The 20,199-nt window shown below is 35.5% G+C and overlaps 2 protein-coding genes across 4 annotated transcripts; one reads left to right on the top strand and one right to left on the bottom strand.

Moving 5' to 3' along the window:
* Positions 1–60: 60 nt before the first annotated feature.
* LOC136774101 (polyhomeotic-like protein 2) lies at positions 61–9,546 on the bottom strand. Its single transcript, XM_066728199.1, has 13 exons — positions 7,910–9,546; positions 5,449–5,968; positions 5,100–5,351; positions 4,738–5,022; positions 4,445–4,649; positions 4,121–4,359; positions 3,481–3,961; positions 3,235–3,404; positions 2,892–3,168; positions 2,561–2,815; positions 2,214–2,481; positions 1,963–2,137; positions 61–1,876 (listed from the first exon to the last, which is right to left on the bottom strand). The coding sequence occupies exons 2-13, from the start codon at positions 5,812–5,814 to the stop codon at positions 1,649–1,651; spliced, it is 3,201 nt and encodes a 1,066-aa protein (XP_066584296.1). The 5' UTR covers positions 5,815–5,968; positions 7,910–9,546; the 3' UTR covers positions 61–1,648.
* Positions 6,073–19,558, top strand: D2hgdh (D-2-hydroxyglutaric acid dehydrogenase). Of its 3 annotated transcripts, XM_066728202.1 has the most exons (9): positions 6,073–6,554; positions 6,629–6,698; positions 13,250–13,526; positions 13,959–14,156; positions 17,025–17,218; positions 17,310–17,478; positions 17,675–17,967; positions 18,126–18,294; positions 18,483–19,558. In XM_066728202.1, the coding sequence occupies exons 3-9, from the start codon at positions 13,253–13,255 to the stop codon at positions 18,740–18,742; spliced, it is 1,557 nt and encodes a 518-aa protein (XP_066584299.1). In that variant the 5' UTR covers positions 6,073–6,554; positions 6,629–6,698; positions 13,250–13,252; the 3' UTR covers positions 18,743–19,558. The 3 variants fall into 3 exon arrangements, with proteins under 3 accessions (XP_066584299.1, XP_066584298.1, XP_066584300.1); XM_066728201.1 differs by having other exon boundaries at positions 6,073–6,698; XM_066728203.1 differs by lacking the exons at positions 6,073–6,554; positions 6,629–6,698 and adding an exon at positions 7,529–7,838.
* The last annotated feature ends 641 nt before the right edge of the window (positions 19,559–20,199 follow it).

Raw genomic sequence — 20,199 nt, 5'->3', positions numbered from 1 at the left:
ACTTTATTTTTAAAATAAAGAATATTAGGAAAAGAAAACATCATATTATATATCTCAATTTAGAAAGGTTTATGTCAATTTATTTCACGTATATATAACACTTGTTTTCATAAGAGCACAGTTTACTTTTAAAGTACAAAACTTTCAGCTGAGTTCTTAGCCCTGAGTATGTTTAAAATTTTGTTACAGCCATCACATTGAAATTAAATGTTTGTTTATCAGATATACACTTATAGACTACTTTTTATAATAAGATTTACTTTAAATGAAATCAGTTTTATACTAAAGTCTTGCACTTTACTCTTAAACTTGCTTAAAGTATGCACGAACACGAAGAAAATGTTTTATTACAGTATCTTATCTAATTTTTTGTACTGCAGTATTAATTGCCTGCATCATATAAAATAGCAAGTATACTTTGTATTATTTTAAAAACACTCTTGACTGTTTGCAATATTTTCTAATATATTCATATTATGAAGTCAGTGATATGATTTAATGAAAAAACTATGACATATGACTATAATGTATTGTATTTACAATGCTCATTGTGAAATGAGAAAATGTTTTTCTATTAAGTTAATCTGCCACATACATGTTTGCAACACATGTAGCAAGAATATATATATATATAATATTTTGAGTAATGATTTAAAACTATAAGTTAACATATATATAACTTATTATTTGCAATGGAAATGTAATTTATACATGTGTTTTTAGTAATCATAATTTGTTTGTTTGCTATTTGTACACTTGTCTCTAATAGTGCAAAATAGACCCTTTTTTATGTTGAAATATTTACATCTTTATAAGCCGGTAAGATACGCACGTAACACATAAAAGTATGTGTCCGATGCTGCGTAATATTCTATTCTTACCAAACCGTATATTCGAATAAAAAATTGCTGCACAAGGTAGTCGTCAAAACATTGAAATCACGTATAAAAATTCTTAATGTTATGACTTACATAAGCAATTAATAATCTCAAAACTTTTAAACATCCACTTGCACTTATGCAGGTATCACCGGACAATTCCTGAACCTGTAGAAACTTCATAGTTATTTTCAGTGTTCTAAAATTTTTCTTTAGCTCCGTTTCATAAAGGCCTATAGCATATCTAAAAGAACTTTCTAAATTATATTTATAATATAATATACATAATAATGTTCATTGGTTTCATTCAGTTTCAGTGCTGTTAAAACTAAATGTATGTACACTGCTTCTTAATTACATGCTAGCACCAAACATTCTCTTGTTATTTCTTTTCATAATAAGCACAGGACCTTCATGAAATTATGGGTAAAATGCAAATTTTAACAAAATCTTACAAAAATGGACCATTAAAATATACTTGTATATAAAATACCACAGATATCATGTTTAACTATATGTTACGCCTCAAAAAATAATATTAAAAAAAAAATTATTTATTTGCCATTTTCCATATAAGAAATTCTTCTAGCAATAAATATACAATGACTACTTATAGTATCTTGATAGTTGCGGATCTTATTCATTTTATTAGTTTTTTTAATATAATAAAAACCGCTTTACCTGCATTTTATGGCTAATGAAATACTTGCACAAACCCTGTAGCCTGCAGGTGATTATCTGGCATTGCTAGTACATTTTCTTTTGGCAGATTAGGAGCTATTGGATGCATTATTGGAATTTAAAATTGACTCACTACGCATTGAGTCAATCCTAGCAACAATTTTTAGCGCAGGGCCTAGTTTTATACTCATAGCTGACATTAAATGATCCTCCTTTAGTAACATCAATGCTTGTCCATCAATTTCTTGAATAGCGAAGTCTTCCGCGTAATCGGCACAGCCTGGTAAGCCTCGAATGAAGTCACATACTTCACCAACCTAAAAAAATATTTCACAATTTATAATTTACTGTTAAAAATTTCCGTAAAACTCATCACTTTTTTACATGAAATAATTAGACGTACCGTCCACTTGACTGGATTGATTTTTGGTAGTGATTCATCAGAAGAAGAGGAAGTCATAGTAGATAATTTATCCTCTCCATTCTTTTTCGAAACATCATCGATATTCTTTGTTTCAGTTTCTGCTTCAGACCATTGTTTCTCTGCACCGTCTCGTTCTCGTATTTCACGTTTTTTACTGAAAATAAAAGTTATTAAATTAAATACTTATTATTTTTATACAATACGTGTAAAGAAATTCCAAATTTGTGTACCTTTTAGCACATACTGATGAACAGAATCGTTTATCCTTCTTCAATTTAATGTTTTGTTCGTCCAACTGATTTCCACAATTTTCGCATTTTTTCGATTGAATGCTATTATTCTCATCATCATTTATATAATTTGGAGCATATTTCTTCCTAGGTGGCTCCTCGGACGTGTCTTTCTCTGTAGATGCATTATTTCGATTCAGTATATTAGTTGTTTCTTGGTTCACTGTATTATTCAGTGACGTTCGATTAACAGCAAACGGTTCGGATGCTGAATAAAATTAATTATATTTAGTATGTATTTTTAAAATACATATTAAACGAAAATTAAGTTGGTAGAATAAACATACCTTCTTGTATAACAAATCCTTCTATTACGTGAGTAAGAACTTGAGGTTTCACCATAGCTTTTGGAGGTGCGTGTTTGCCGCTAACAGAAAGCGGTACGTTTACGGATATTGCACCACTATTTTCATCGTTTACAACTCCATTTGTGATTGAATTCACTGTATTGGCCAATCCGGCCAAGGGATTGTTGCATTTTTCGTCAGTTTTCGAAGGTGAACTTGTTCCGTCCTTTATGAAAGACTTGCACTGATCCACATCTATTTGCAAATTACAATCGTGATTAAAAATGAAGAATGATATTTATCGATATTAAGCCAATTTTAGTTAGTATACCCATTGCTTCTGTTTGAGGTGCAAGGGAATTTTCAGTGACGTCTGAAGTCTCGTCTTTTTTAATATTCTTTGAACAATCATCACCACTAGCGTTTGAAGTGGAATGCAATATCATGGTGCACTCCGTTTGATGATTACGATCAGGTGACGACATGATCATTGTTGCATTATTAGCGTCCTGCGTCTGCTGATCTGGCGATTGGTTTACCATCGGTACAGTTTGTACCTGTGATGTACCATTTACGATTTGATTACCAATTATTGCTGGATTTATAGTCTGAGAAAAATTACCATAAACTTTTTACTATATCAAAGCAGTAAGCAGAGGACATTAAATACATACAGGCAATTGCAGATGTTGCACTGTAGACATAGGAGATTGGGGAACTTGATTCATTTGCAGAGTCGTAGCGACTCCAACACCAACACCACCCATGGACACGACTGGCATGAGAGGCCGCTCAGCGCCGATCACTACACCAGGCTGCTGTGGTTGTTGCAATGTCATACCAGCTAAACAAGAGAAAATGAGATAAGAATTAAAATTATGCAAAAGACGAAATGAACAAAAAATTATCATGAAACATACTCATAATTGGCTTAGGTTGAATTTGTTGTTGAGATGATTGCACTTGCTGTTGCTGAAATTGTTGCTGTAATTGCTGCTGTTGCTGCTGCTGTTGAATGTGTTGCATCTGTTGAATGAAGACTTGTTGATGTTGTTGCTGTTGTATTGATTGCTGAGTTTGTTGTTGCTGCTGTTGTGGTGATTGCATTATTGTTTTATTTTGCTGTCCAAAGGTTTGTTTATCGGCAGTGGACATGGGTGAGCCAGGTGGTTGCGCAGAAGTAACCACGGAAGAATTTGTAGCAATGAGAACTTTGTTATTGTTGCCTGCATGGCTCACGGCAGGCTGCTGTTGCATTATCATAGTAGCATGATGTACATTCGATTTTGTTTGATTGGCTGCATCTGCTTTAGTTGTGGCTGTAGAGGCATTTGGCCCAGGACTTGTGCGAACCACTGGCTTACCGCGGCCTTTACCACCACTGCCACCTCCTTTTGTACTCTGAATAAGAAACGAAGAATTTAATTTCCATTCGCATCACGGCAGGAACACTCTGAGCATCGAAATATGAAGCAGACCGATACAAAAAAGACAAGAAAAAACAGTAATGCATTACCCCCTGAAAATGTTACAGCTACATGACACTACAATTTTAGTAACCTGCATATGTACCGTAGCCTGAACTCCATGGACGGTTTGTGTTGAAACTGAACTAGCCGGTCGGATATTAGCAGCCTGCACAGTTTGAAGCGAAGACGGAAGAATGCTAAGAGGACGCTGTCCACCCGATGTCTGTTTACCCTGTTGTGTTTGTTGCTGCTGAATATCCATTACCCTTGGTTTTCCACTGGCAGCAGCAATCTGTTGCACCCCTTGAATTTGTTGTTGTGTAGCCAATGCTATAATGATTTTAAACGAGAACAATATTTAATTGTTGTTTATAATAATTTACAAAAACTTTTAATAATGGTTCCAAAACTTAACTATTATGAGCTTGTATTGGCTGAGGACTTTGTATGAACATATCAGACTGAGTTGGACCACGAATAAAAATTTGGTTAGGTGCAGCAGTAAGAAGTGCTGGTTGCTGTAAACCTGTCCATGCAACTTGGGGTGCAAATTGCCATGGAGCAAACTGCATGCCTCCTCCTCGTCCTCCTGATGGAGCCCCTGCAGTACATGTAGTATACTAAAAAATAAACAAATATAGTGATAAAAATAAAAATTTTTTGTTATTCTTAATTTTAATGAATGTATATTTTTGTGTTGACATTTACCTTCTGTACTTGATCTTGTTTGTTGGCAGATTGTTGTTGCTGTTGTTGTTGTAGAGAAGGAGGTGCTTGAGGGGAGCCTAAGACATTGAGTTGACTAAAAACCAAAGTTTGACCAGCTCCAGGTGTAGCAGAGGTAGGCACTGGTAAGTACCCAGCTGGAAATCCTTGAACTTTAGCCCCGCCTGCTCCTGGATGAGTACCTCCTTGGCCAGGAGTGGATGCGGTAGTTAGCATATGTGGTGTCAATTGTGCTGCAGATTGGAATGTCTTTCCAGCTGTTATTACCTATTATAAAGAACATAAAATTGTTTAATTTGTTTGAATTACTTTTTATTACTATCATGGTATCTTACTACATCTACCTGTATAGACGATGGATTGATACCAGCAGGATGAAGTAAATTTCCTGGCATTAGAATTGGTGTTCCTTGAGCATTATATAGTTGTTGTACAAATTGATTTTGCAATGGCTGCTGAATAACTTGTACTGCTTGAGGATGAGCAGCCATGGTAGTTATTGTAGTTGCATTTTGTTGACCTGACAATGCCATAGATACACCACTAATGCCTTGTTGCTGATGCTGCTGCATCGATACAGCAACAGCATTTTGGAGCTTTAGAGAATAAGAAAAAATTATTTTTATTTTAATCACAATTGTTAATTTTACCATTATTTTAATAACAAGAACATATATCAACATCAGTTCTCACCTGTTGCTGGGCCATGCTTGCTGCTACCTGTGGTTGAACTTGAACTTGCGTAGATACAACATTATGTGGTCCGTTATTAGCTTGTTGTTGTTGCTGCTGTTGTTGTACTTGAATTTGTTGCTGCTGCTGCTGTTGAACCTGCTGCTGTGATTGAACCTGCTGTTGCTGTACTTGTTGAGTCTGTTGTTGTTGGACGTGCTGCTGATCCTGCTGTACATTTTGTTGCTGCTGTATTTCTTGAGAAGGGATCATCATTTGTTGCTGCTGAGCTTGCTGTTGACTTTGTTGTTGTTGCTGTGATTGATTTTGTGATTGGGAAGGAGATATTTCAATCGGTTTACCATCATTCATAAATCTACTCGTCATTTTTAAAACTCTAAATTAGAAACTAAGTTTTCATTAAAAATAATATTTTCTATCTATATCTAAATGCTTCATTCATTTGTATCCTTTTTCCTTGCCATCATAAAATGTTTGTTTAAATAAATGAAATTTTTAATTTTTTCATTTTTTGCAGCATCTGTAAGAAAAAATAAAAGTATAAGTATATATATATGTTTAGTGTCTCTAGTGTAGGGGTATATACCTACAGCTAAGTAAGGAAAGGGAATATTGAGAACATTTCTTCTACAATTTGTAAGTCTAGCCCTTAAGTTTGTTTTGTTTTACTGAACTATTGTACATTTGTAGTAAGTTAGAATAAGAAAACAAATACTTGTTTTATTTCAACTAATTATTAAAGCACAGAGGAAAGGAATAGAATCTTAAATATTAATTATGAAAGGCTAAGAGATTCTTTAATTCAAGACATTCTATTGGTCAACGGTTTGTCCTAGCGATACCTGACCAATAAGGTAGAGTTATTGCATTGTTAGTCCAATAGAAAGCTTTGAATTAAAGAATCTTTGATACCTAATAACTTTTATAATAAGGGCTAAATATACAAATTTTATAACAAATTTTTCCTTTGATTATACTCTTTGGGTTAGCACTCTTAAACGGATACACCGGCGTTTAATATACTTATTTAATCGAATACAACTACTTTGCTATAGTATCTTCAATAAACAAAGGAATAGAGTCAGTGTGGCATAGTATTCACATCGGTTAGTTGATCATAACCTTCAAAATGTGTGTGATTTTGTATTTCGTATACAAATGTGGTAGTAGTAATTTTTAGGAGGTCGTTGACAGTATTGGAGGTGCAAACAAAATTTTATCTCGTTAATCTGAATGAGCTTCTAAATAATGTAAGTTTTTTTTTATACTCGTTTATCAACTTATTACTTTCAGGATTTATTTTTTCGATGAGAAGTAATTAAAAAGTTGAAAAATGCATCTTTTAATGAAAGTAGGACGCTTTAATAAAGTGGCGCGTGTGCTTATCAAAAGTCTAATTGATTACTCTAGTATAATTATACTATATCTTACATTTTTACAATTTAAAAGAGATTGGTGTATAAGCATTATATTCTACAATCCAAAAACAATGCAGCAAAGGATAGTAATCAAATAAAGTTTTTGATTTTTATCATCTAAAATCCCTGAAATAATGATCAACTGATGCTTGTAAAGCCTAAAAAAGATTCGTAAGTTATGTTCACTCAGAAACTAGTTTTTATTACAAGTGCATAAAAGTACAGGAAGATTGTTATAATGTGCTTGCTTTTATTCTTATAAAAATGACAAATGAAGATAACGATAACAAGAAAAGAAGAAAAATATGAAAAAGGCATTTTAACGGGGACTCCTCAAGAAAAGAAAAGGGACCTTGGCAACGGCGATAGTGAACTCGAAATCTAGGGAATGATAAAGAAGGAAACTGCTTTACTATATGGCATTGATTGGAGAGAGAAGGATGCAAAATCCACTTTGATATGTACATACATGTTGGAGAGAACAAAATGTCGTCCGTCCGAGACCACCATAATTATTATCGACAAAGGGAGGAGGAAGAGGAAAGGGGGGAGAAGGGGCAGACGTTGACTGAAGCGGGAAATGCGATTGAAAGATACGAAAAAGAAGGGGAAGAAAGATAGGGGAAGGGGAGAGGCAACTGTGCTAGGGGGCGACTGACAACATGGATCTCGCCATTATGGCAATAACGTTGGGAATAATAATAATGATAATAATAACACGCGGTTTCGAAGAAGAGCTTTAAGCCGGACGGAGTGGACGATGCGAGACGAAATACACGAAGTCGGGACAGTTGCTTCAGTGAATCAAGAGGAGCGTCCTAACGCCGACATATTGGATTATAAAATAAAGCTCGTTCCAAGATTCGACGTTACGGAGAAAACGGCATATAGCTTGACACAAGATAGCTGTCGCTATCGGCCGTTCTCTCCGTGGCCTCCATCAAGTGCACACTTAAGATTAAAGATACACATGTAAGTAATCGACCACTGAACGTACACGATATTCCAAGTTTCCGATACTTGCTCAAGGTATGTATACTCACATAGCGACTGCGCAGTCACACCTATGCACGTTTTTGAACACGCCGAATAAGCAGCAACACTTCACTGATAAAACAATTGCCGAAGTGTTGTTTGTATATAGACTTATCGAATGTCTTTAAAATATCCCAGCACTAAGAAACTGTGGTCTGTTAAAGGACGTTGTATTACACGTTGACGTCGCGATGTTTCATAAGCATTGGTAGAAGCATTCGTTGGCTGTGCCTCACTGCCTCCCTGCTCCCGCAGGCATCCCCTCGCTTCCCTACAATAAAGCCCCTTCCAGTGGACTCCTTCCCCCTTTAACCCGCCGTTTTTACCCTGCTCGCCACCGTAGTGCGCAACCCAAAGCACTGATTGGTTCGCCAGGGACAAATCCCAAAGGCACCGTTTGCACTGAGAAAGGCGGGGCTTTTTCGGATGGGGGCATATGGGCGCATGCTCTCTAACGGTACTCATACTGTTGCCTCAAGCTATTCACACGAATACACCCACTTAAATGCATATATACGACCGCAAACACACTGGCAGATACTAACACGTCTGCAAGAACCCTCTTCCTCTACCCTATACGTACACGAGCTTATAGTCCATAGAAGTTTTCGCAGTATGCTTATATACGAACAGACCAGTGACGGATCAAGCACTGGCTCTCACAAGGATGCATCTCGCCTTGCACATTTACATAATATTTTTATTTTGCCGTTCGACCTAGTCTATAATTTTCGTAATCTCCTTTTTCCTTAAAAAATATATCCTAGTCGCTTAGCAATTATATGTGGATAATATATCGTAATTTTGATTTTATCTATTATATTATAACTATTAAGTTTATTAAAATTTAATAATTAAATTGTAATATTCATAATAATTACAAAAAGTACTTACCTATTATACGTGACATTCTAAATTATCTTTAATTAAGATTAATCCCCGATAGCACAAATATTTCTAGGACATCCTTAGAACGCTTCGAGGATATTCATGCATTCAGTGGACATGTTGAGGAATTTCCCTGAACATTGTATGCTATCAGGGATGGTACTTTAATTGCAATATATTTTATTCATTCATCGTGATAAAATAGTTTTAATTTGCTGTGAAAGAAGAACTTCTGGCTTTTGTATACAAATATTATTGCAAACAAAAAATACAAACTTTTTGTTAGCACAGAAAGTACATACACAAGTACATAATAATTATTTTATATATGTGAAGTATAGATTTTATGATTAAAAAGCTGCTGTGATATTGTTAATTAATGCTAATAATTGTATATATGTATATACATTCAGACCCTTATTTTGTATCGCTATTTACGGCCCTGACACAGCTGTCCCTAAGTTGAGTTTACGCTTTTCGCTTCGGGGCGCTGTAGAGGCGACTCGTCCCTGATTGGTCGTTGCCGAAACATCGAAGGTTTTTAGCCAATCCAAAATCTTCGCAATTCCTGGATTATCATTTAAACCATTCTACAAAAAATTTTAGGGTCTAATAAAAATTGGTTTAAAAATTTGTTAATTCATGATTATATACATAAAAGATAAATCTACCATTTTTATTTTACGATCTCTCAAAATTTCAATCAAAAAAATTATGATTGTCAAACATCAAGAAGTACTCAACGTTCTTTCCTGTCAGTACCTTTAAAGCTTTAAAGCTTTATTGATTTTAGCCCTAATGAAACACATTATGTACTTAACTTGTACATAGCAATAAACCAATATTTTATACAAAATAAAATGAAGTTAACTTGCAGTTTACATAAATAATGTTTAATAATTGATAATATAAAAAAATTATTGAGATTTAAAAAATAAATGTTGTATGTGTGTAAAGGAAAAGGAGTAGAAACTTCAGCAAAAATTGTCGTGTTTCATTCGTCGAGCGCAACATGTGCATGCCTGGGAGAGCGAGCGGGTCGTCGAAATAGAAAACTCCGTCGATTTATAGTTCTTCTCCCAATACCGGTCTCGGATTTCGACGCGAGGTAGGACGCGTCTTGCAGGGAGGGTAGGATGAGCCGTAGCCGCGCCAATCCTGGCAACCGCGTCCCTACGAGACCACTTTTACCTCTTCTTACCGTACATTAACATCGATGTACACAAGCATCGGAGGCTTCTATGTGTTGATGAACTCACACCAAGTCATTCGCAACACATTCTCAATAGGAGGTTACGAACATTGCGATAGCCCCAGCTTCGGGAAAACTCACCGTGTGTTAGTAAAATGATATGGTATGGGTGTGTCAATATTTCAGTGCGTTCGTGCGAACATTTGATTGTGTTTGTTGGTAGTTTGTCGTTCGACCGATAGAGCGTGGTGTAGCAGTGGGGGAGCGATAGCAACCAATAGTAGGGGCCCATCAGGGTTGCCAGGGAAACAAGTTAATGATTCGAGCCGCCACTGAGGAATTGGCTTAGCTGGCGGGATGCGCCGCGCATGCGCCGCTCCCTGGAAACAAGCGCTCCTTTCACTTTAATATAGCTTTGTCACGAGTATACTGGATCGAGAGTCGGGGGAACTTTTTATGTATGTGTTTCCGTTAACCACCTACACTCTTGCGTAACCTCAGCAGGGAGTCTGCCAGGGTCTACTTATACGTATACCGAACGCACACTTTGAAAGAGGGGAGATTGGGGGAAGCGCGATGTGGGTAGAAGCGAGTATTGTATCGTTGTGTCTCAGCGGGTGGGCAACACATGGAGTGAGAGAGAGGGAGAAGTGGAATGGAGTAGAGCGGAGTGGGTGATGCTCGAGTAGCCAAGCACGATCCCATGTCCATTATAAGCAGACAGGCAGGCAGAGACGATGTGGCGTGGCGCGGGCATGCATGGGGCCGATGTGGTGGTCGGATCGCCTGGCCACGACGATTGGTCTTCTTCCCACTCCGCTGCCTCCTGGCAATCCTGGCACTCATTCGGCATCCCTTTCCCAACATACCATGCGTCCTCGTGGCGCCCTCCCCTCTCTCCCCGCCTTCCGCGCCGCTGTCTGATTTATGCAGACTTTCCCACCCCACCCCTTTGGCTCCCCTCGTCATAAGACCATCCATTCCACTCACCCACCCCTCTCTCCCTCTAGCCTTATTGCCCCACTTCGTCCCTATTTCTATCTCGCTTACCAACGCTCCCCTTCACCCCTTTTCCTCGCCATCTCCATACTTGCTCATCCTATTGCACGGATTCCCCCCTTCGTTCTTTCTCTCTCTTTTTATTTTTGTCTCGCCCGGTTTCCGTACAACGGAGGGGGAAGGAGTGGAGAAGAGAGGAGAGGAGAGGAGAGGAGAGGACAGAAAGTCCGTCCCGCTGAGTGGCACTGAAAGACCTCGACTAAGGATTCTATCTCAGGGTCCGACGATCCTACTACGAAAAATTAACATTCAGAAAATGGAGCCTCTCTACTATATTTCAAATACTGCCTCCCCCCTAGAAAGAGAAAAGGAAAGACGTCTGACTTTCAACCCTACTACTACTACATGATTACTCAAATCTTTTTTGCGTCACCAACCCCGCTGCTCAGTCTTCCTCATCGATATTACAATGCTGTTACACAAAATCTTTATTCGATATAAATATTCTTTAATGCGTTAACGCATGTGTATTTTCTCATGATAATAGCTACAGTTTCATTAAGTATCCATACAGCACCAAGTGACTTATAAACATTTTTTATACGTTTTTTAGTCAATTGAACTACTAAAATATATTTATAAGATAAATTTTAGTCAAGTGTATTGTTTGAGAAGCAATTCTAAAGATCGAAAAATCTCGAGTATTCGTTGAGAAGACCAAATTTGCTACGTGTTTCCTAATCGTAATTATAAAGATCATAATTCTAAACAAGCTGAATAGACCATTACTCATGATGGATCGGATTAGGATAGATTTGGATGGACGATTATGACGAGCGAGGGTGGGGGATGACGCAAGGGTCGTAAAGGGACGCAAGGGCCAGGACACGAGGGATCGTATAATAATACCTTAGCTCTCACCGGGTAGAAAATTAACGCCCAGAAAATGGAGAGCAGCCGCCGGCATGCATGTTCCATGCATTTTTTCATACCCAAACCACACTCTCAGCCGATTTCGGATTGTTATCGCCGTACTTTCCCTAATTATCTATACCTATCTCCGTTTCGCTTACAATCTCTCTTAATAAACAGCCCATTGCTTCACAATTTTGTACACTTTTCAAAGATTACAGACGCTTACGCGCGTATTCGCATTTTTACGTAATCCATCAAATGTCTTGGCTCATGGTCAATCATTGTGTACTCTTCGATCGTAGAAAGATAAGGTAACTTCGCATTAATGTCCGGTAAGTCCTTTAACGAAGGAGGAGTCTACGTCTCATTATTAATTTTACAATCGTTTAATTATTTCTTTGATTCTGGATATTCCAACTATGTAAATTTGAATGGGAATGATTATGGACAATGAAAAAGCCGATGGACGTGCAGGATTATAGATATTCAATTATTTTCGAGCGAATATATGATATCGCACATGGAAAAAAATGGATTGACTTTGAGTATTTTGGTCCATGGTCGCTCTGGAAATCGATCGCCGAGTGAAGTTTTTTGATGGAAATCCAAAAATACCCAAAGCAATTCTCGACCGCAGCTCATTTTGCTACATACATCTTCGTATGGCAACAATGCATTCCTCAGTATTGTCAAATCCTCCAATTTTCCTACACCTCTCTGCTTTTCCTTCGCTATCTTATCGCGTAGCGATTATTCCTTTCGAAGAATTCCTTCCTGACAAAGTTTTCTTTATTCATCTACTAATAATGTTACTACCTTGAAATTTGGTAAAGTTTCTCATTTTTTTAAAAGCAATTATAAAAATAGGTACAGTCTTGAAACTGATGAAGGTTTTGATAAGTTTGTAATAAAGAAGTCCGACTAAGAACCAATAATTAAATAATCGTGTTTTAAGACGACTTTATACGCCTTTAATTATTATATAACTTAATTTTAAGGTTCAACAGAAATCATCAAAGTTCTGTGGAATACAAATAATTATCTTTTAATGTTATACTATATTCTAGAATTAAGATACGCAATAGGATCTCGATGGCAAGTATACATAAAAAGGAAAAACATAATGTTAACACCAAAGTATCAACTCTCAATTTATTGTAAATTTCCCTTAGAATTTAAAATTTGTCACATAACGAAAATAGGAAGTTTGACGCGTGGTTGTACAAGAGCATTGCTGATCACTGATAGAAATTAATCTTTCTTCCAAATCTTACAATATCTGATTTTCTCAGAATTTTACTTTGTTTAACGATTTAGGAATGATGTTTGAATAATTTATCAATTTGTGGTATAGAGAATGAATAGCTGCTTGATACTGGAGGTTTGCGGAGCTCTTGCGTTACGATCGAGTGGAAGAATTGGAAATTCAATTTGGCGAAATGCTTGGACGTCGTCAGTTTCATTGCCAGAGTTGACATCTGTTAGATATAAAGATACAAAACGCGGGCCATATGCAACGTTAACCGACAAACACGTTCAATTTTTCAACAATCTCCTGGGGACCAATCGTACCATCACCGATCCCAATGAATGCGAAACATACAATATTGATTTTGCTAGAACCGTAAGAGGTAAGAAAATTAGCACGTTTTCTCATTTGTACTCTTTTATCAACTGCAATAAAATCTATTACAATGATGTCATTGGCCTTTTTTATTGTGTCAGGTGTGAGATTGATTTGTGTTACTTCAAGAACCGTAGATGAGAAGAATTCCTAGAAAGTTATTTGACATTAAAGTTCCTCCAAATCGAGGTTTACAATTAAGTTGATTTCACCGCAAGAAAATCTTTTAATTGCTATAGAATGATTCGAATTAAAATATTTGTAATATTTGAAATGTTTATTAGTATAGGCTGGAGACAAAATGGTTTTAAGTTAACACGAAATTAATGTATAATTGACCTACTTAAGAAGCAAGCCTAATCAATTTTATATGTTTGGTACTTAGGAAAATTCATTGGAGAGTTGGAACATTAGTATTTTGTAAATCGATCGGTTACAGGTAGAAGCCAACTTGTGCTGAAGCCCAAGTGCAGGGAGGAGGTATCGGCAATTCTGCGATATTGCAACGAAAATCGTTTGGCAGTTTGTCCACAAAGTGGAAATACGGGTCTTGTGGGTGGCAGCAATCCCGTTTTCGATGAGATCGTCGTCTCCATGAAGCTCATGAACAACATTATTGAAACCAACGAACTCTCAGGCAAGAATATTCAACAGCTCCTCTTTTGCTTACAAAAAAAAAATGTAAATTTTTAGGCTGTAAAGTTGATTTGTAATGACACACAAAAGGCAGTACACTGAGATTTGTGAAAATGTTGATTCAAGGTCGAAGAAAATGGTTGAAAGCATTAAACTGACTAATGGGTAATGAGTACGGTTCTGCCGAACTGTCAAGGACATATGCTTACCGGCATAATTGATTTTTCACGCCAATCTTAAGTTCTTTATTCCTCTTAGCTTCAAAGCTACCGGCAGCGTATCGAACGACCATTTTCAAATGTTAGCACGTCCGTATAAAAAAAAAGCTCTAAACAATAGACGGCAGGTAGATTGATCCTAGAAAAGAAAACAGAATCGTAGAAAACAATAGTTTACATTAAATCTTTTGTATAATAAATATTCAGTCAAAATTACTAGTTAAACTATATATCTTTATAAAAAATTATTCTACAAATTAAAGAAAATATACTCATTTAAGGTTGCCATTCAAAATCTCGAGCACATTAGATATATTGAAATAAATGTAAATAATATTAAAAATGCAGTTTAATATAAAAAAGTAATTTATTTTAAATTTTCCTAAAATTTAGATAAAAAAGAATAGTATCCTAGAACAGCAGAATGATAATGAAAGTCTATCTTTACTAAAAAACGTAATGGAATCGTAATTTTAATGAAGCAAATTTATTCTTTGTAATAATATTCCATTTTCGATAATACTTTATGTATTGGAGAAAATAAACTAATTTGGACCGTATTGCTTTAATTGGACTACCAATGTAACTTCATCGGTCTAAGATACTTGTAATTTTAAGCAGTTGAAATGTGTGATGAATAAATACAGTAGCTTCACACATCAATTGTTTCGTTAAACATTGTCTAGTTATTGCGAATAAACAAAAGTAACTCTTTTTCAAATCGGAAATATAATTTTGAATAAAGAGTAAATAAGGAGCCTAATCGTTTTAAAGCAAGTGACAGGAGTTTTATAATTGTAAATCCAGAAAGCAGATCTTTTGAAATAGAAATAGCCATGATATATTTATTTACCAAGCCTTAAAATAGGTTTATTTTATTGTTTTTAAATTTTTAAATGAATTATTTATAGTTGGACAACTTTGTAATTTCTAACTTTGGTCCATGTTATACCACGTCCTTTTACAAGACGTTCAAAGCCTAGTTCCTCCGGTTTTCAAGATGAATAAAGAACTCAGAAAACTGCTATAATTATATGCTCTCTTTAGAAAAAATCATTAAAGCAAGTAAAGAAAAGCAAAATAATAAACTCGAGTTTACGTTGTTATGTTTAATATACGAAGAAACAAAAGAAAAAGGAATGATCCAATGCTCAAATATGGCACATGGTTTCACACAAGAGTGACCTTTGAAAGAAATAAATTACTATATCAATTATGCTTCTTATTCGTTCTGTGCGTTTCAATGCAAACATAATGAAGTGAGAATCTGTAACTCTTAACTGTCATTACTCGAATAAAATGCTTCCAGATTTTAGGGACACGGGGGATATGATTAAAATTTGACGCAATGGGCTGCGTATAACCACCAATAAGATTATTCTTGAATTAAACACGAATAATAAGGAGAGGGATCAAAAGTGATATAACGAGTGTTAATATACATCGAAAGTTTGTAATGCAAGGTTGTTGTGATAGTTGGTAAAGTTAAATATGAAGTGTTGTAATAGAGGGTAGTCAAAGTGATAACTGGTAGAGTACATCAAATGTAGGTCTTTGAATGTAAAATTGTTTGTGTATACCTTGAAATACCAATAATACGTAGGCGAAAAAAGTCCACACAAAATGAGAAAAGACGGCTATAGATGATTTTAATGCTAAATATATGCAGTAATATACATTTTTATTTTGTATTTGTATTGAAATGCACAAGGCGAATAGCTGATATTTCATTTTAGGATGCTACCAGCCCAAATTAGGAAACTGGTTTCTTTAATTGTACAGAAGCCTTAAATTTTTTAAATAATAATTTTGTGGTTTTCATTTGTCAGCATCGACAAATAAACTTGGTTACATTTTAGCTCGAAGTAGAAAGTTTGGTGGCTCCTATTTTGTTCTCATTTAAATTATTTATACTTCTCTATATTGCATAAATTGTTTAGATGGTGTAAATTTATCTACCTTTCCCTGTGTAATTTCTTGTGAATAGTATTTTGTTTATTACGTAATTTTGTACTATTCTTATGTGATATTACGCAATTTCGTTGATGAGAAAGTTTTAATGAAAAGATAGAGTTCAAATTTTCACTATTTCAAAGTCAATAAAAATATCCATATCGATAAAGAATTGCTTAAGAATCTTAGTACTCGCTTCAGTCCACAAAAGATTCAATTATGCTGACTTTATCGCTCTCTTATTGGACCTATATAGTCTAGACAATAATCGTATGTCTATCATAGATTGTTAGATTCTCGATTCTTCCTGAATCCATTTCGAAGGTTTTCTTTTCCTACCACTCCCACACCTGCAACTTGTCCTATTTTCCTTCATTAATCAAGGTATCCAGTATATTTCGAAGCCTTCAAATATCAAATGATTTAATTAGCGAGTCGTGAAAAATTCAAACGTCAGAATTGTAACTATTCGACACACCCCTCTCTAATGAAAGTAAGGATAATTTGACATTAACAATCGCATTCGAGCGAGTATAATGTTAGATGCCCTGATTTACTCATCCACGTACAGATTTAGTTGACCTGGACAGCGTTAAAACGTATGAAACTTTAATTTCTCGGTAACCGGGCTAAAATGTATATTTAGTTGACCCGCTGGAAAAGCGAATACATGATTGATTGATCTGGTAAATTTTCAGGCGTGCTGAGCTGCGAAGCTGGCTGCGTCTTGGAGGACCTGAATAATCATTTGGAGCCAATGGGTTTGATGATGCCGCTAGATTTAGGGTCCAAGGGCAGCTGTTTGATCGGTGGTTGTGTGTCCACGAACGCTGGTGGACTTCGACTTCTTCGTTATGGTAACCTACATGGTAATATTCTCGGATTAGAAGCTGTAAGTTTTAACTAGGAGATCATCATCTATGCTTGGATCGTTGAATTTCTCCTTTTCGTCTCGTAACTTCTGATTTGTGTGGTTTATGCAGGTAAAAGCGAACGGAGAGGTGGTCGACTGTATGAGCACCCTGAAAAAAAATAACACCGGATATCACGTGAAACACCTGTTCATCGGATCGGAAGGCACTCTCGGCATTGTCACGAAAGTTGCGATTCAATGTCCCCCAATACCCAGATCTACCAATCTAGCTTTTCTCGGTTTGTATATACTTTCTGTTCTATTGTAATCTTTCAATAGAACAAAAAACTGTATTCTTCTGCTAAAGCAACAAGTCATGTCCAGCAAAAAGTGCTTTTTTTAAATTATAGATTTGTTATTTAAGAACGAGCTTCACCGTGTAGAAAAGCTCTGCATAACCTTATGGCCTTTAAAGTTTATAATTGTTAATTTTAGGATTAAAATCGTTCGATGACGTTTTAAAAATGAATCTGCTGGCGAAGAAGGAATTAGCCGAAATAATGTCGTCCTGCGAGATGATGGACAGATTATCCTTGGAAGTATCGACAAAATTAATGGGATTGAGAAATCCGTTGGGAGATGATGATTACGATTTTTATATGCTGATCGAGACTTCTGGAAGTCATGCTGCCCACGATGAAGAGAAACTAAACGCTTTTGTCGAAAGAGCGATGGAAAAGAATCTCATCGCTAATGGAACCCTGGCATCTGAACCTGCAAAGATCCAAGTATTCTAACATTATCGTATAATTGAAGACATACAACTAATAACCATCCGGGATATAATTTTGTGTTTCGCCTTGACACTTGGACGGTTATTCGTTATATGTGTTTCTCTAATTATTGATTTTTAGTCTTTCTAAATTACTCAATGAAACATTTTTAGAGCATTTGGGCTCTGAGAGAAGGGATCAGCGAGGGTATTTTAAGAGAAGGTTACATTTTCAAATATGACGTTTCGTTACCACTTCCTGAATTTTATAAGATCGTCGAGGTACTCCGTGAGAAATTAAATGATCCTCGCGTGTCTCGAATCAGTGGATACGGACATCTTGGTAAGAAAATTTTTTATTTTACAATAATATTTTCATTAATGGAAATAACGTCACATAGCGCATACAGTATCAAAATCATTTTTAAAATACGTCATTATGTCCAAAGGAGTCATGGAATGTTTTAGGAACATTTCAGACTCTATGCATGCTATGTTGAATCATCAATATTACAGTATTCTGCATTTTAGGGGATGGCAATATACACATTCAAGTTTCAATGCCAACTTATCAGGAAGACATAGCAGCAAAATTGGAACCTTTCATTTTCGAATATATCTCGAAATTACGGGGTAGTGTTAGCGCGGAGCACGGTATTGGCTTTAAGAAAAGAAAATATTTGCATCTAAGCAGAAACGAATCTGAAATTAATTTAATGAGGCAACTGAAGAACTTAATGGATCCAAATGGCATTCTTAATCCATATAAGGTTTTATATTCGAATTACTGACGCCACTCTTTAAATAATTAACCTATTAGATTGTATAATTAAAAAAATATAAAGGGTGAGGTACTTTGACAATTATGACGTTCCATAGTTAGAGCATAAAAATTCATTTATCTGTGTAACTCTGAGATATTAATTTCTTCCGTAAGGCCTCTTTTAATACAAATAGAAAGGATTTTTAAAATACCCGATGCAAAATATGGACATCTTAGAATGCTATATTAACGAGATAAAATCTTATGTTTGAGTCCCTATATTCTGGACGTTTAAACGTGTCGACCTAAATATTTAGGGGATGTGAAAATAATTGGATTAGAGTTTAAGACAGATTGTTTCGAAAAACTGTCTGATTATGAACCTTCAAATCCCAATTAAGTCGGTGAATACGCTCCTAACCGATTTAGGTACTGCTATGGCACTTGCGTGACGTTACTGTTCAGAAAGCTCATTGTTAGCTGCTCGAAAGGTTCGAAAAAAACCTAATTTACAAAAGTCTGTAACTTTACCATTACACCAATTTTAATGGAACTTAGAGTTATGTCGCCACGATAACACTTTAAAATCTTGCGGCTAATTTCTTGTAAATATTCAAAATATGTATTAATGAATTTTGTACAATAGTTTCATTCTGTTAATATTGCACCTTTCTTTTACATATGTATATACTTTTTCTATCAAATAATTTTTAATGTACAAAAACAATAAAGTGTATTTTATATAGCTATGCTAACTAAACATACACTTATCTATGTTATGAATAAGATTGTTATTTCTGGAATATAACTTGTCAAAGAAAAGAAAAAAAATAAAATCGTGTAGTACGAGTAAAACAGGACTTGGTTATTATTCCATTATCTTTGAAACTTAAATGTAAATGTAGAGTAAAAACCATGAGATAGTGTGTATGTTTTAATGGATTATTTATGTTGCCAACTTAATGAATTTCGAAACTAGCTTGAACAATTTAATTACGATTTTTTAGTGGTCGAAATTGATGAGAGCTCTGGTGTAATTTGTGGTGTAATTCACATTTTCATTAGCAGAAGCGAGTTGTCTTCTTGCTACGGCACAGCCTTGAATACACATTACATACATTCCTCAGTTATCAATCAGCGTACGCGATTAAGTGACTATCATGTGTAACCAGTCTTCCCAACGACTGGTTCTTCGTCCGTGTTATACAATTAGTTTTCTATCTATTTTAAAAACGAAGATAAGTTGCTTAATTATAAATGTTATTATATTCTTTTTTATATATAATTTTTACTTTCTTAACCGTTTGGCTGCTGACGTATTTTTTCGGACATATGCCAAAACTGCGGCACTAATTGCGTGTGTATGGGAAAATATGTAAAACACTTTTCATACAATAAACTCACTTGTATTGCATTGTAACAACAAAAATTAAAAAATACCAATTGTTTACAGAAACTTCGCATTTTTTGAGTAACACAAGAAGA

Source organism: Prorops nasuta, unplaced genomic scaffold, assembly GCF_024137725.1.
Source record: "Prorops nasuta isolate Cenicafe-Biocafe unplaced genomic scaffold, Cenicafe_Pnas_1.2 PNAS00006, whole genome shotgun sequence".
In the NCBI taxonomy this organism is placed as follows: domain Eukaryota; kingdom Metazoa; phylum Arthropoda; class Insecta; order Hymenoptera; family Bethylidae; genus Prorops; species Prorops nasuta.
The sequence above is the reverse complement of the archived record's forward strand: the minus strand, read 5'-3'. Positions and strand labels throughout refer to the sequence as shown.